Below are 13,063 nucleotides of genomic sequence, written 5' to 3'. Positions count from 1 at the left end.
GCCCCCTATCTCCTCTCCTCTTTGCGCTAACGATAGAACCACTGGCTTCAGCAATACGACTCAATAAAGACATCCAGGGAATAGATATTGGAAATAGGCAGCATAAAATTTCTCTATTCGCAGATGATGTCATCTTAACCCTCTCCAAACCCCAAACCTCATTACCCAACCTTCAAAAAGAACTCCGAGACTTTGGAAAAATCTCAGGATATAAGATAAATAATGACAAATCAGAAGCCCTGAACTTAAGTCTGCCAGAGCCAGAGGTGAAACTCCTCAAACTAAACTTTAATTACCGTTGGAGCTCCTCCTGTATCAAATACTTGGGAGTTAAGATATCGAGGACCTACCAATCACTATATAAACATAACTATCCGACCTTGTTCCATAAAATCAAACAAGATTTGGAAAAATGGGGAGGATATCAAATATCATGGATCGGGAGAATGATCTCGGTCAAAATGAATATACTCCCTAGATTATTATATTACTTCCAGACTCTCCCGGTCCACATCCCTGGCTCAGAATTGAAAAATATTCAAAAATCAATCTTCCATTTTATTTGGCAAGGTAAAAAACCTAGAGTCCCCAGGTCAGTTCTCTTGGCTTCAAGGGGGAGAGGAGGATTGGGAGTTCCAGACATTACAAAATACTATCTGGCCGCACAATTGAGACAGGTGGTAGTCTGGAACGCAAGCCCAAATCAATATTGCTGGCTGGATATAGAAACGCAATATGCCGGAACGCCTTCACTGCCGGCTTGCCTTTGGTCCCTGAGCAGGGAGGACATGCAAAATAACAAATTCAAATTAGGCCCAATGAGACACACCTGGGAGACCTGGACGAAAAGCAAACTCAAGTACAAGCTCACATCGCTACAATCCCAACTCATACCAATCCACAGAAATCCGAAATTTCCACCTGGCTGTGAGCCCAGACAATTTGACCAATTTCAAACCAAAAACATTAAAACGATTGCCGACCTCCTGAGCCTCGGGAAGTTCCTGAGCTACCAAAATCTACAAACCAAGTATGACATATTAGGACTGAACGTGTTCAAGTACCTACAAATTCGGCACTTTCTCCAAACATTATCCCCAACATTGGAATTTCCCCCTCTCACAGGTTTCGAGAGACTTTGCAGCGAAACAGATCACCAGAAAGGTCTAATAACACAAATCTGCACAGAGCTAGGAGGGACTACAGAAGTCCCCACGCATGACTACATGCTGCATTGGGCAGCAGAATTGGATATAGTTATAGACCGAGAGGACTGGGAAAGTATTTGGGAAAATGCCTCAGGAACTTCCATATGTACCACAATCAAAGAAAACATTTACAAAATACTGTTCCGCTGGTATCTCACTCCAGTCAGAATAAATCAAATCTACCCACTGGCATCCGATCTATGTTGGAGAGGCTGCGGTCAAAAGGGGGACATGGCCCACATTTGGTGGACATGTCCGGAAATTCAGAAATACTGGGAAACAACACAAAAATTAATAGAGGAGGTCACAGACCTCAAAATACCTGTCGAACCGCTGACCTACCTGTTGGCCAGGCCCCTAGACTATCTGGACCGACCAACAGGAAAATTAGTCTCCTTCATCCTCACGGCGGCTAGGTGTGCGGTGGCAGCCGCCTGGAAGAAAGTGTCTCCCCCCTCGAAACAAACAATAATAAGAAGGGTGCAAGAAGTAATGGACATGGAGAGATTGTCTGCTTTCCTTAAGAGGTCTTCCACCTCATTTACAGCAATTTGGGACCCATGGTACACCTATTTGGCGCATATAAGACGAAACGCCCCCTAACAAACTAGAAGCCCAATTCACATTAAAGCCCAAACCAGAATCACCAAGGTTCTGGGGATCATGACCACCCCCCGCTATACCCTTTGTACCCTCTCCTCCCTCCCCCCCCCCACACCCTGCCCCCCCCTTCTCTACTCCCTCTCTGTTTCCATACTCGCGCCTCCCTGATGGACTTCGTGAGATCAAGGAGGCGTTGAGCCTTTTCTTTTCTCTTTTCTCTCAAGAAAAAGAAAAAAATGTACATTAGGCTGACATATTGTTTATACCGTACATACCATGTAATTGTTTAACTGCCTAATAAAAAAAATTTGGAAAAAAAAAAAACATACAGCACACAAAACAAAATAGCTTCTCTTCAGCATACAAAAATAAAATAGCTTCTCTTCAGCAGACAAAAACAAAATAGCTTCTCTTCAGCATACAGGGCACAGACAGTTCATCACACATGTACTTTGAAAAAAAGACCTTATAGCAGTAATCTCTTCAGTATTTCAGTCCTGTCTCCTGACCAGCTAGCTTGTATGTGTGTACAGCCTGGGGGTTTTAAAACACCTTGGTTATGCAGTTGGGGTCAGACTAATTAATCAGCCCTTCTCAACTTAAACCTAACCTTGTCACTGCTGCACTGCAAGCCTAAACATAGGTTTGCCAGGTATATGGCTGGTGACGTTCATTCACCCTGTCACATTCCTCCGCTGTTATTGTGTGGCTGAGGCCACGCACGGCTGAATCCCGACCATCCACCCCTTCTCTAGAAAAGAAGTCAGCATTTGCATTTTTTTCCCCAGGCCTGTGCTGAATCTCAAATGAGAAGGGTTGGAGGGCCATATACCACCTGGTCAATCTAACATTGGAGTCCTTCATACTATTTAACCACTTCAATGGAGCATGGTCCGTCACCAGAGTAAAATGGACTCCTGCCAGGTAATGCCTCAAAGCCTCGATTGCCCACTTTACTGCGAGGCACTCCTTCTCAATCACTGAGTAGTTTTTTTCCCTCTGGAACAATTTCCTACTCAGAAAAAGGATCGGATGTTCCACTCCCTCAAACTGTTCTGACAACACTACCCCTAGCCCTATCTCTGATGCATCGGTTTGCACTACAAAAGGCCTGTTGAAGTCTGGGCTTCTAAGGACGGGACCTCTGATAGACACCTTTTTATGTCCTCAAAGGCTCTCTGACACTCCCTTGATCATACCACTTATTTATTTATTTATAAAATATTTTACCAGGAAGTAATACATTGAGAGTTACCTCTCGTTTTCAAGTATGTCCTGGGCTTGTGTAGGGGCACACTTTTTTGTGAGGTCTGTTAATGGGGCTGCAACTTCCGAGTAGTTGGGGATGAACCGCCGATAGTACCCTGCTAAACCCAGCAGAGAGCGTACCTGCGTTTTTGTTTGGGGGGTCGTAACTTCTTTCAGGGCAACTACCTTGTCGGCTAGTGGCCTTACTTTTCCACCTCCCACTGCATACCCTAAGTATTTGGTTTCCGCCTTACCTAAGGCACATTTCTTAGGGTTGGCTGTGAGCCCTGCCTCTCTTAGAGATTTGAGGACCACTTTCAGCCTATTTAGATGGGCCCGCCAGTGTTTACTATAAATGACAATGTCATATAGGTAGGCTGCGGCATAAGCCCTATGGGGTCTCAGCACTTTATCTATGAGTCTCTGAAATGTGGCTGGGGATCCATGCAATCCAAATGGCATTGTCACAAACTGGTATAAACCCATGGGCTGCAAAGGCTGTTTTGCACTTGGACTTTTCCTCTAAAGGTATCCTTTTGTTAAGTCCAGCGTGGATATATATTCCGCATTACCAAGGGCGTCAGTTAACTCGTCCACCCTTGGCATCGGATATGCGTCAAATTTGGATACCGCATTGACCTTTCAGAGGTCCACACAAAATCTTACCTTCCCATCGGGTTTAGGGACCATAACTAGTGGACTACACCACTCACTGCATGATTCCTCAATCACTCCTAAGTGTAACATTTCTTGTACCTCCTTCTCTACCAGGGCCCTACGACTTTCAGGCAACCTATATGGACGGGAACGCACTTTTATCCCAGGTGCTGTCTCGATCACATGTGAAATTAAATTAGTTTACCCTGGCAAATCAGAAAAAACATCATGGAATTGTGTAATTATTTCTAACAAGTCCCCTTTTTGTTCAGAGGACAACTGTCTACCCATTGGGATTTTATCATCACCCATGTTCTCCCGTGGGGGCTGAGGACCCAAATCCGTTTCCTCCTCCACCGGGTGGATGAATAGAGACCGCTGCATCGTCCAGGGTTTCAGCAAGTTCACATGGTAAATTTGTTTACCCTTCCTGGACCCTGGTTGAGCGATCTCGTAATCCCCATCACACGTGCGGCAGAGTACTTCGAATGGGCCCTGCCATTTGGCTAGGAGTTTGCTCTCACAACTGGGTAACAACAACATCACCTGATCTCCTGGGTGAAACACTCTCATACAAGCATTTTGATTGTAATGTCTCTCCTGACTGTCCTGGGCTGATCTAAGATTCTCCCTAGCAAAAGTCCCGACCACATCTAGGCGCTTCCTAAGGTCCAATACATATTGCAGGGTATTCTTAGAAGGGGACCGCTGTTCCTCCCAGGACTCCTTTAGGAGGTCAGGATACCCCGGGGTTGGTGGCCATACAGCAGTTCAAATGGAGAGAATCCCGGGGAGGCCTGGGGAACTTCCCGCACTGCAAACAGCAGAAAATGGAGAAGTTCATCCCAGGCTCTCTTCTCTGAATCTACAAATTTCCTCAGCACCCCTTTTAGAGTTCGGTTAAATCTTTCCACCAATCCGTCAGTCTGTGGATTGTAGACCGATGTCCGAAAAGACTTAACCTCTAGTAATTTTAAGACATCCTGCATCAGTTTAGCCATAAAATTTGTACCTTGGTCTGTCAACATAACCTGGGGAAGTCCAACCCGTGAGAACAGCTCCAACAACTTGTTGGCTACTTGCTTCGCCGTTGCTGTTCTCAGGGGGAACGCCTCAGGATATCTTGTTGCATAGTCAACTATTACAAGAATAAACCTGTGTCCTTTCGCAGAAGGTTCTAGAGGTCCTACCAAGTCTACCCCAATCCTCTCAAAGGGAACTGACACCAAGGGTAGAGGAACCAAAGGGGCTGGTTTTTGTCCCTCGGACCAGTTAGCTGGCACTCCGGACATGCCGCACATAACTTAGCAATATCACTATGCATCCCTGGCCAATAGAATCAGGACGAAATACGGTCCAATGTTTTATCCCTGCCAAGGTGACCACCCCAAGGGACAGTATGGGCTAGAGTGAACACAGTTTGTGTCTGCCTATTCACCCTATACAGGATATCATTTGATAATTCAAAATGGGGGAATACTATCTCCCCCTGTGCATTCAATATCTGCTAATCAATTTTTACCACCGTATCATACTGTCTAGCAAGGACTGGGTCTTCCCTTTGCCTCTGGCGAAAAATCAGGGAGGTATAGGTCTGGTAAATCTCCAGGGCCCATAGCCCCCTCCTACTCGCCATCTCCAGCCATCACTTGTGACTTCTGGCTACTAGAATGGTCACCTTGAGACCCAGATTTCTGCAACCAGTCCTGTTTGTCAGAGCGTCTTTGCTTCCGAGTCTTTGGAACCCAGTGTCTACTGGGAAAAAGGTCTGTTGAGAAGGGGAAGAGTTTACCAGGGTTCTCCTGAGCCATAGAATAAGGCTCCTCATGAGAGACTGGAGCCATTAGGTCCGAAAAGAAAGGCCAGCCCCGGCCAAGCACAACAAGGGGAGGGAGCCAAGGAGCGACTCCTACTTTGAGGTAGGCCTCCTGACCTTTTACCTATAGCCGGATTTTGGCCGTTGGATACCGTTTTACATCGCCGTATATACATTCTATACTCCATGGAGAGTCAAAAGAACACACGTTAGGCGGTAACAGTTCCTGGAAGACCAGAGTTTTCCCAGAGCCCGAATCTACAAGGGTCTGGATGGTTTTTCCCCCAACCTGGGCTGGAAGTAGCCAGGGCTTGTAATTTTCTCCAGTGAAGGCCGAGGCGACGGTCCTGCTGAAGGAACAATCCATCTGTGAACAGTCCACATGCCGGTGGCCTTGTTCTCCGCAGGCGGAACATGGAGAGGGTTCCCTCGCAGGAGGGGGCCGTGGATAGCGCTCCGCTGGACCGGATACTGGGGACCAGGCATCTGGGGGGTCCTGTGGGCGACGTCCTCGGAAGTTTCTCTCATTTGGCAACAAGCCGACATCAGGAAGGGGATGAGGGTCTCGGCGGTGCCCGGCGTTTTGACTTCTTCCTTGTTGGAAGAACTGCTCCTTTCTTGGCACTTGGCGGTTGCGCATGGAGGGGCCGTAGTTTCCCCGTTCTTCCAATCTCCCTCTTTGGGTCTCCGCAAGTGCAGGTGAAGTTGGATCCGTCGGGTCCAGGGCACTCGCCTGATCCTCGGCCCCAAGGAAGTTCTCAACGAGTCGGACCGCCAAAGCTAGGGTTTCAGCAGCATGGCGTTTTACCCACGAGCATGCGGAAGGGGGTATTATCTGTAGGAATTGTTCCGAAACCACTTGCTCAAGAATTGCCTCCTTTGTGCGCTCCTCGGGTTGTATCCAGCGAGTACACAAGTCCAATAACCGCTGAGCGAGGACCCGGGGTCTCATCTTAGCGGTGTACTTCAGGTTCCGGAACTGCTGCCGGTAGGTCTCTGGGGTCAGACCTAAGTGATCCAGTATGGCGGCTTTTACTTGTTGGTAGTCCATTGCCTGATCTGCTGGGAGGCCCTGATATGAGGCCTGGGCTTCTCCTATGAGGAGCGGGGCCAAAGCAGTTGCCCAGCGATCTGCAGCCCAGCCCTGAGCTTCGGCAACCCTTTCAAATGTCAGTAGAAAAGCCTCTGGATCCTCGTTAAGAGCCATTTTCCTCAGGAGGACCGGGGGCTTGTTCGCAAGTTCTGGACTGGCAGACCCCTGGAATTGGGTCAGCAGCTTGGCCATTCGCTCATCCTGTGTTGCCTGCTGCTTGGTTAGGAGCTGTGTTTGCTGCTGCAATAGTAGTTGAGCCTACTCCTGCATTAACAGTCCCTGCTGTTTGGTCTGCTCCTGCATTAACAGTCCCTGCTGTCTGGTCTGCTCGCACAGAAACTCTTTTAAAAATTCTTCCATTTTTCTCATTTTTGTGTGTGTGTATGGCCCTTCAACTGCAGGGGCCTCTCAAAATCCTGGCACTTCTGACACCATATTTTGCAGGGTACATGCAACCACACACGCAGGTTCTCTTGATAAGGCGTCTTTATTGAGCCTTAAAAACATACAGCACACGAAACCAAATAGCTTCTCTTCAGCATACAAAACAAAATAGCTTCTCTTCAGCAGACATTAACAAAATAGCTTCTCTTCAGCAAAGAAAACAAGGCAGCTTCTCTTCAGCATGTAGGACACAGACAGTTCATCACACATGTACTTTGAAAAAAAGACCTTATAGCAGTAATCTCTTCAGTATTTCAGTCCTGTCTCCTGACCAGCTAGCTTGCATGTGTGTACAGCCTGGGGGTTTTAAAACACCTTGATTATGCAGCTGGGGTCAAACTAATTAAGCAGCCCTTCTCAACTGAAACTTAACCTCGTCACTGCTGCACTGCAAGCCTAAACATAGGTTTGCCAGGTATATGGCTGGTGACGTTAATTCACCCTGTCACAGTACCATTGTAGTAGGCCAGACTGGCCGTTGTAGGGCACACAGGCCCACAGCAGGGTACGCAGCAGATGGGATAAATGTCTCTTTATCTTCAGCTGCACTTGTGTGGTCCGCCGGCTGGTGCATCACCAAGGCTGGTTGTTGGTCGCTGGAATCACTAAGAGAGGGTGGGGGTTGAGACACCTTACTCTGTGATTCTGGAATCTGCGGTTCTGGAATCTGCAGTCCTGAGTGTGGAACAGAGTCTAGAACCGGGGTGCACGGACCCCCTGGAACATCTGCTACAGCACACTGACTCGGGACGGTCACAACGTCGCAGCTGTCCATTTTGATCAAGGTAGCTTGAAAATCTTCCAGTTCTAAAGCAGAGTCTGGAACCGGGGTTATGGCACGTGGAGCCTCCAAAACTTCCGTGGTTGAGGTATATGGGTTATCAGCATCGACCACCCCAGTAGAGAGGTCATTCACATCTTCCTCTGTGGGTTCCGGCTCTGGAACCGACTCTGGAACCGGATCTGGAACCACGGTTAGAGTGCACGAGCCCTCCGAAACTTTTGTGAGAGAGGTAGATCGGTTACCTGCATTGACTGGCCCAGTATTGAAGTCAGTCACTCCTTTCTTGGCGAGTTTCGTAGGCTGTAGCAGCACAGGCTTCCGGAACTGTGCTCCGTAGCAGGCACACTTGGGTCCCCAGGTCAATTTGCCACCTGGGAAGTCACACTGGTTACAGACACATCGTATGCATCCCTCATCATCCACTTTTGCCACCTGATATTCTGCTGGTAGCTTAAAGGGGTCAAAGTCCATACCACCAGGCAATTTTAAGTCCTTTTGCAAATGGGCACAAAAGAAAGGGTACGTCCCCCCATTTCATCAGCCAGGCTCCATACAACTGAGGATGCTGTTTAGTACATCTTCTACCTATCTTATGGGGAATAGAAGTTACTGACAGGCTCTCTGTGCTCCCTCCCCCTGGTGGAATCTAGAGGAGGGGCAAGCTCTTTCAAGGAGTGGTTCTGGCTCTGCGCTGCGCCACTCACATTGCGGGGGCAGGGCTCTGGCTTTCGCGCCAGACCCGGACAGGTTTTTGCAGAACATTTTTGTCAGCAGCACGTGCACTTTCCTGACTTGGCGGGTGACACCATTTTAGGTGGGACTCACTGGATGAGAGAGCCTCCATTTTGATCACAGTCCCATCAACTGCACTATGGCTCTTTGCATATACAAGGGGGTAGCCTTCTGGTGGGGTCTCTGGGGTTTATAAAGTCCGAGGGGCATTTTCCCAGCATATTGGCCGATCCGTCATCAGCAGTCTGGTACTCCAATGGCCAGTGGTGTCATACTTTCATTCGTTCACCCACAATTTGTATAGCCCCAGGCGTTTCATTAGGAAAAACTGGATTATTACCCCCAGCTCTCCTGTGGGAACATTCCCTACTGCTACCACATGGCTGGGCACTTCGTTAAACCTGCAGGCCCAGGCATGAACCTCCTGGCCTGTGGGCACAAACATGGTGGACAATTCAAATACACAATTTGACACAAAAATAGAATAGGGCACCCCAGGTCTGATCTCAGCAGCGCCTCCAAATGTAACCCATATTCCCCCCCCCCCCCCCCAATCGCAGATAGGGTGCATGTAAGGAGGATCTATATGTGTTACCAGTGTGGTGCTTTACCTGTTAGGCTCACAGGAGGCCCGAGCCTCCGCCAGTGAGAGTCTGGGGTGTATTCTCTGAAACAATACTATATGGTGCAGCGCCTCCACCTGTGATGGCTCCCAGCAGAGCGGGAGTTGTTCCTCGCAGGACACATTCAAATGAACACATACACTTGATGTAAAATAGCAACGGTCTTTACTATAACAATATGCATACACTTCTCATTCTATAAACTCTTATCACTCTATAATACTAATGGCACAACTACCCAAAGCGCCAACGCAGGGTGCAACCCTCCATGTGTCCCCACACCGTGTCCACTGTCCCACACCCAAACCCAAGTGAGTGGTGACCGCGTGGCCCACAAGTATGAGGATGTTATAGATGGTGCACTTAGGTGTAGGGTTACCTGCCGAGCGCTCCTGCACTCGGACCAGCAGACAATCTTCACAAAGGCTCCGCCGCGATGCCTTCCATGACGCTCCTCCTTGGTGATCCCACCCGGATAGATATGACAGTCTCTGCACTTGCAGAGAGTGATTCACTGCAATCACTGGCCAGGATCTTTCTCTTCCTGGCTGTACCCTCACTTGTCTGGGTTCTATAGGACCCTGTCCCTCTCTAAGGGGAGTCCCTGTAGTAACCACAAGCTGAGGTGATTGGGGCCCAGCTGGGGCCTAAGGGGGAATGTCTGGCCTAGTATATGAGCCACTTGCTGTCTACACTTACCCACCCACCCCTGTCTGTGTCCCAGCTTCTTCTGCTTCCTCACTGCAGCACACAACAATGTATCTTTCCTCTCAGGGAAAACTGTAAGCCCTATTAGCTCCCTGGTGTCAGGTGGCCTGTCTGCCTCTAAGCATTCTGGGGGCTGTAGTCCTCAATGACCCTCTTTCCTATTGGGGCCGCGTGCGCGATCTGTAATGGCCGCCGCTACTCTCCGCTGAGCCTGTGCAACTCTGTAATGGCCGCCGCATCGCCCTAACTGCGCATGCGCGACTGTGGGCCGTCCCTGCGCTATGGAGTGCCTCTGCTGCCACTTCTCCTTTACCAACATGGCCACCGCGTCGCTACTGCGCATGCACGAACCTCCGCGACACAACCAAGATGGCGGCACCCTGCCTCAGATGCGACCGGGAGCCCCCGCAGCAGCGAGGGTAAGGTGGACCAGGGGGGACGCTGCTACACTAAAATCACATGGTATAGCTTAATAAACGAAGAGGCCATATTTACTAATCGGTCTCCTGCCATAAGGCATATTCTGGCACTAGAAGACACCTTACAACCTATTTAAATAATTGGGTTAGGTGTCTTCCAGTGCCAGAAGGTGTCTTGTAAATCTTTGCCAATACTGTATGTACAATATTGTAACTATTTTCACATTGTATCAGTAGCTGAGCAGTCAGACAGAGCACAAACGTTCTTTGGTACAATTCTTAGTTGCAATGAGTGCGATGGAAAGCAAGGAAGGATGAATAGGAAATATTATCAGTAAAAACATATTGGCATCATCTTATAATTAGAATGGTGGTCAAGAAGTCATTTTGTGCCTACAAAAATATACTCCGTTTTATTCATATTTACCATGTCCTCTAGTATTAAGGTTCTTGTATTTGTTAATCATGTAGTATTTACCAGAAGGGCCACAGTTGAGGCATGCAAGACTACATTTTATATATGTTTTTAGGACTATGGAAACCAAATATCCATTCATGTTGACTGGGTTGAGCCACATACAGTACTGTATAAATTAAAGCACATTATTTTTCTTGTACTGTATTTTACAACATTGAAAATGTCCTCTCTAAAATATAGAGAAACATCTATGGTGAATGTTAATTAAAAAAAAAACATTGCTATTTACTATATGTACAGTACTCTGTATTCGTCATGGTTCCTTTTTCAGATTAATCACGGTGTTTACTTTGCCTCTGTGTAGAGGAAAATTAGAATGGATTATAAAATATTTATTTAAAAACAGCAAAGGTTTTATGGACAATTTTTTTTAAATAAGATTTTTTATTTGTCTAGGTAATTGTCTGGGGAGACTATGGCCGAATGGATCACAAAAGCTTCATGGGTGTTGCACAGATTCTCTTGGAAGAACTTGATCTGTCCAGCGTGGTGATTGGATGGTATAAATTGTTTCCGCCCTCGTCATTGGTGGATCCAACATTGACACCCCTTACTCGCAGGGCTTCGCAGTCATCGCTTGAGAGTTCAACAGGTCCACCTTCCATTAGATCGTAATGGACTGAAAGGGAATTTAACCTGATGTAATCACAATGTTAATGCCCAATAAAAGAATCAGAACAATATATTTACATGATCAAAAGCATTGTTGGAGACAGACAATCACTTATTTTTTGCCTGTAGTCATGATCCAAAATCAATCTGAAAATGGTTTATATTGGCAGAGAAAAGCAAGAATATGTGTACTGTAGTTCAAAGTACTATTGAGTGTCAAACATGCTCAAAGGGATAGATAAGGTGAAATGAAATTACAAACTGGAAGCTTTCACTCTGTTAAAAATGTTTGCGTTACATTTTTACAGACCATAAGCAGTGTTATCATATTGGTATTTCAGCATATTTTATACTTGGTAATTCCACTATTATTTTTATTTTATATATATATATATATATATATATATATATATATATATATATATATATATATATATATATATATATATATATATATATAATGTGTTAATCTGCTAGTTTCATAAAAAATCATTTGTGATAATCCTAACAGAAAACCAATTGTTTCTTTTTTTTTTTTTTTTATTTGTTTTATTAAAAGCTGAGTATTAAGGAAGGGATGATGGATTTTGGTCCGTGTAAAATCCCCAGCTGCCTGAAATACTGACACTGACTTTGAAAAGCACTGCTATGTAGTGCTGTCCTATTATTAATGACTTTGCTTTTTCATGTACTGTAGTGTTACACATTTTGGAACCACAGATGTATTTTATGTATTATAAAGCATGCTGTAATAACACAGGAGCACAGCACTTTTCTGCACTAAGAGGCTTATACAAAGAGCCCTGAGGCGGCCAATAACACCGATATCATCCAAAAACTCCCATTGACTTGAATGTGGGAGTTTTCAGTTGATTGCTTAACAATTGGCCCCTTCTGTCAATTATTGAATATCCACATATTCTGGCATCAGTGCTAGGAAGAAATGCAAATTCTGCAGCATAGCAGTTGCATGAAAACAAAACCTAATAGCACTCTGTAGGTTCAATGAAATGCATCTTTGTTCTGATATGAAAGCTAATAATACTAAAATGGCTAAGGATGCAACAGCTGTCATTATTTCACTCCATCAGGAACATTACATTTTACTTTTGTTTAAAACGTTTAAACAACCAGATAACAAAAAAAAAATGCCAACACGTTTGTTGTAGTTCTTGTTTTAGCTATAGGGAATTGTGGAATACATGACCATTTCGGAATATTTCTTTAACAAATAATCTAATAAAAAGGATAAAATAAAAAAAATATATATTTTTGTTCCACTTTTCCACTTTTACTTTGTAAAACACTGATTGCAGTATAAAATATTTTTTATGTTTCAAGTTGTTGTGCATGGGAGGGTTTTGAAGAAACCTATCTGTAACCAATGGTGAGACTGATGATGCAAGTGACTTCATTCCTTTGACATTTACAAATAATGTACCTGTTATGCTATTTTCATTTTACAATCAGCCAATCACTATATTATAGTTTGTGTACAAAATGTATATTTTACATCCCAAAATACTGACCAATGGGGGGAGGGGAGGGGGGGCATGAGCATATGACACTTTCAGCTGTATCCAGGTTTCTATGATGTGTCACTTTAGACACACCTGTCTGACCTGGATAGAGCATGGT

The 13,063-nt window shown here is 45.8% G+C and overlaps 1 protein-coding gene across 33 annotated transcripts in view; it reads left to right on the top strand.

Annotated features, from left to right (window-relative positions):
• Nucleotides 1–11,786, top strand: part of RIMS1 (regulating synaptic membrane exocytosis 1) — a 489,535-nt gene extending 477,749 nt beyond the window's left edge. For all 33 annotated transcript variants that reach the window (XM_075598054.1, XM_075598045.1, XM_075598044.1 and 30 more), the window contains one exon: nucleotides 11,210–11,786. In XM_075598054.1, the coding sequence (XP_075454169.1) occupies nucleotides 11,210–11,428 (219 nt within the window). In that variant the 3' untranslated portion in view covers nucleotides 11,429–11,786. The remainder of the gene's footprint in view (nucleotides 1–11,209) is intronic.
• The last annotated feature ends 1,277 nt before the right edge of the window (nucleotides 11,787–13,063 follow it).

Source organism: Ascaphus truei, chromosome 4 (genome assembly GCF_040206685.1).
Source record: "Ascaphus truei isolate aAscTru1 chromosome 4, aAscTru1.hap1, whole genome shotgun sequence".
Classification (NCBI taxonomy): domain Eukaryota; kingdom Metazoa; phylum Chordata; class Amphibia; order Anura; family Ascaphidae; genus Ascaphus; species Ascaphus truei.
Note: the sequence above shows the minus strand (reverse complement) of the source record. Positions and strands in the feature narration are given on the sequence as shown.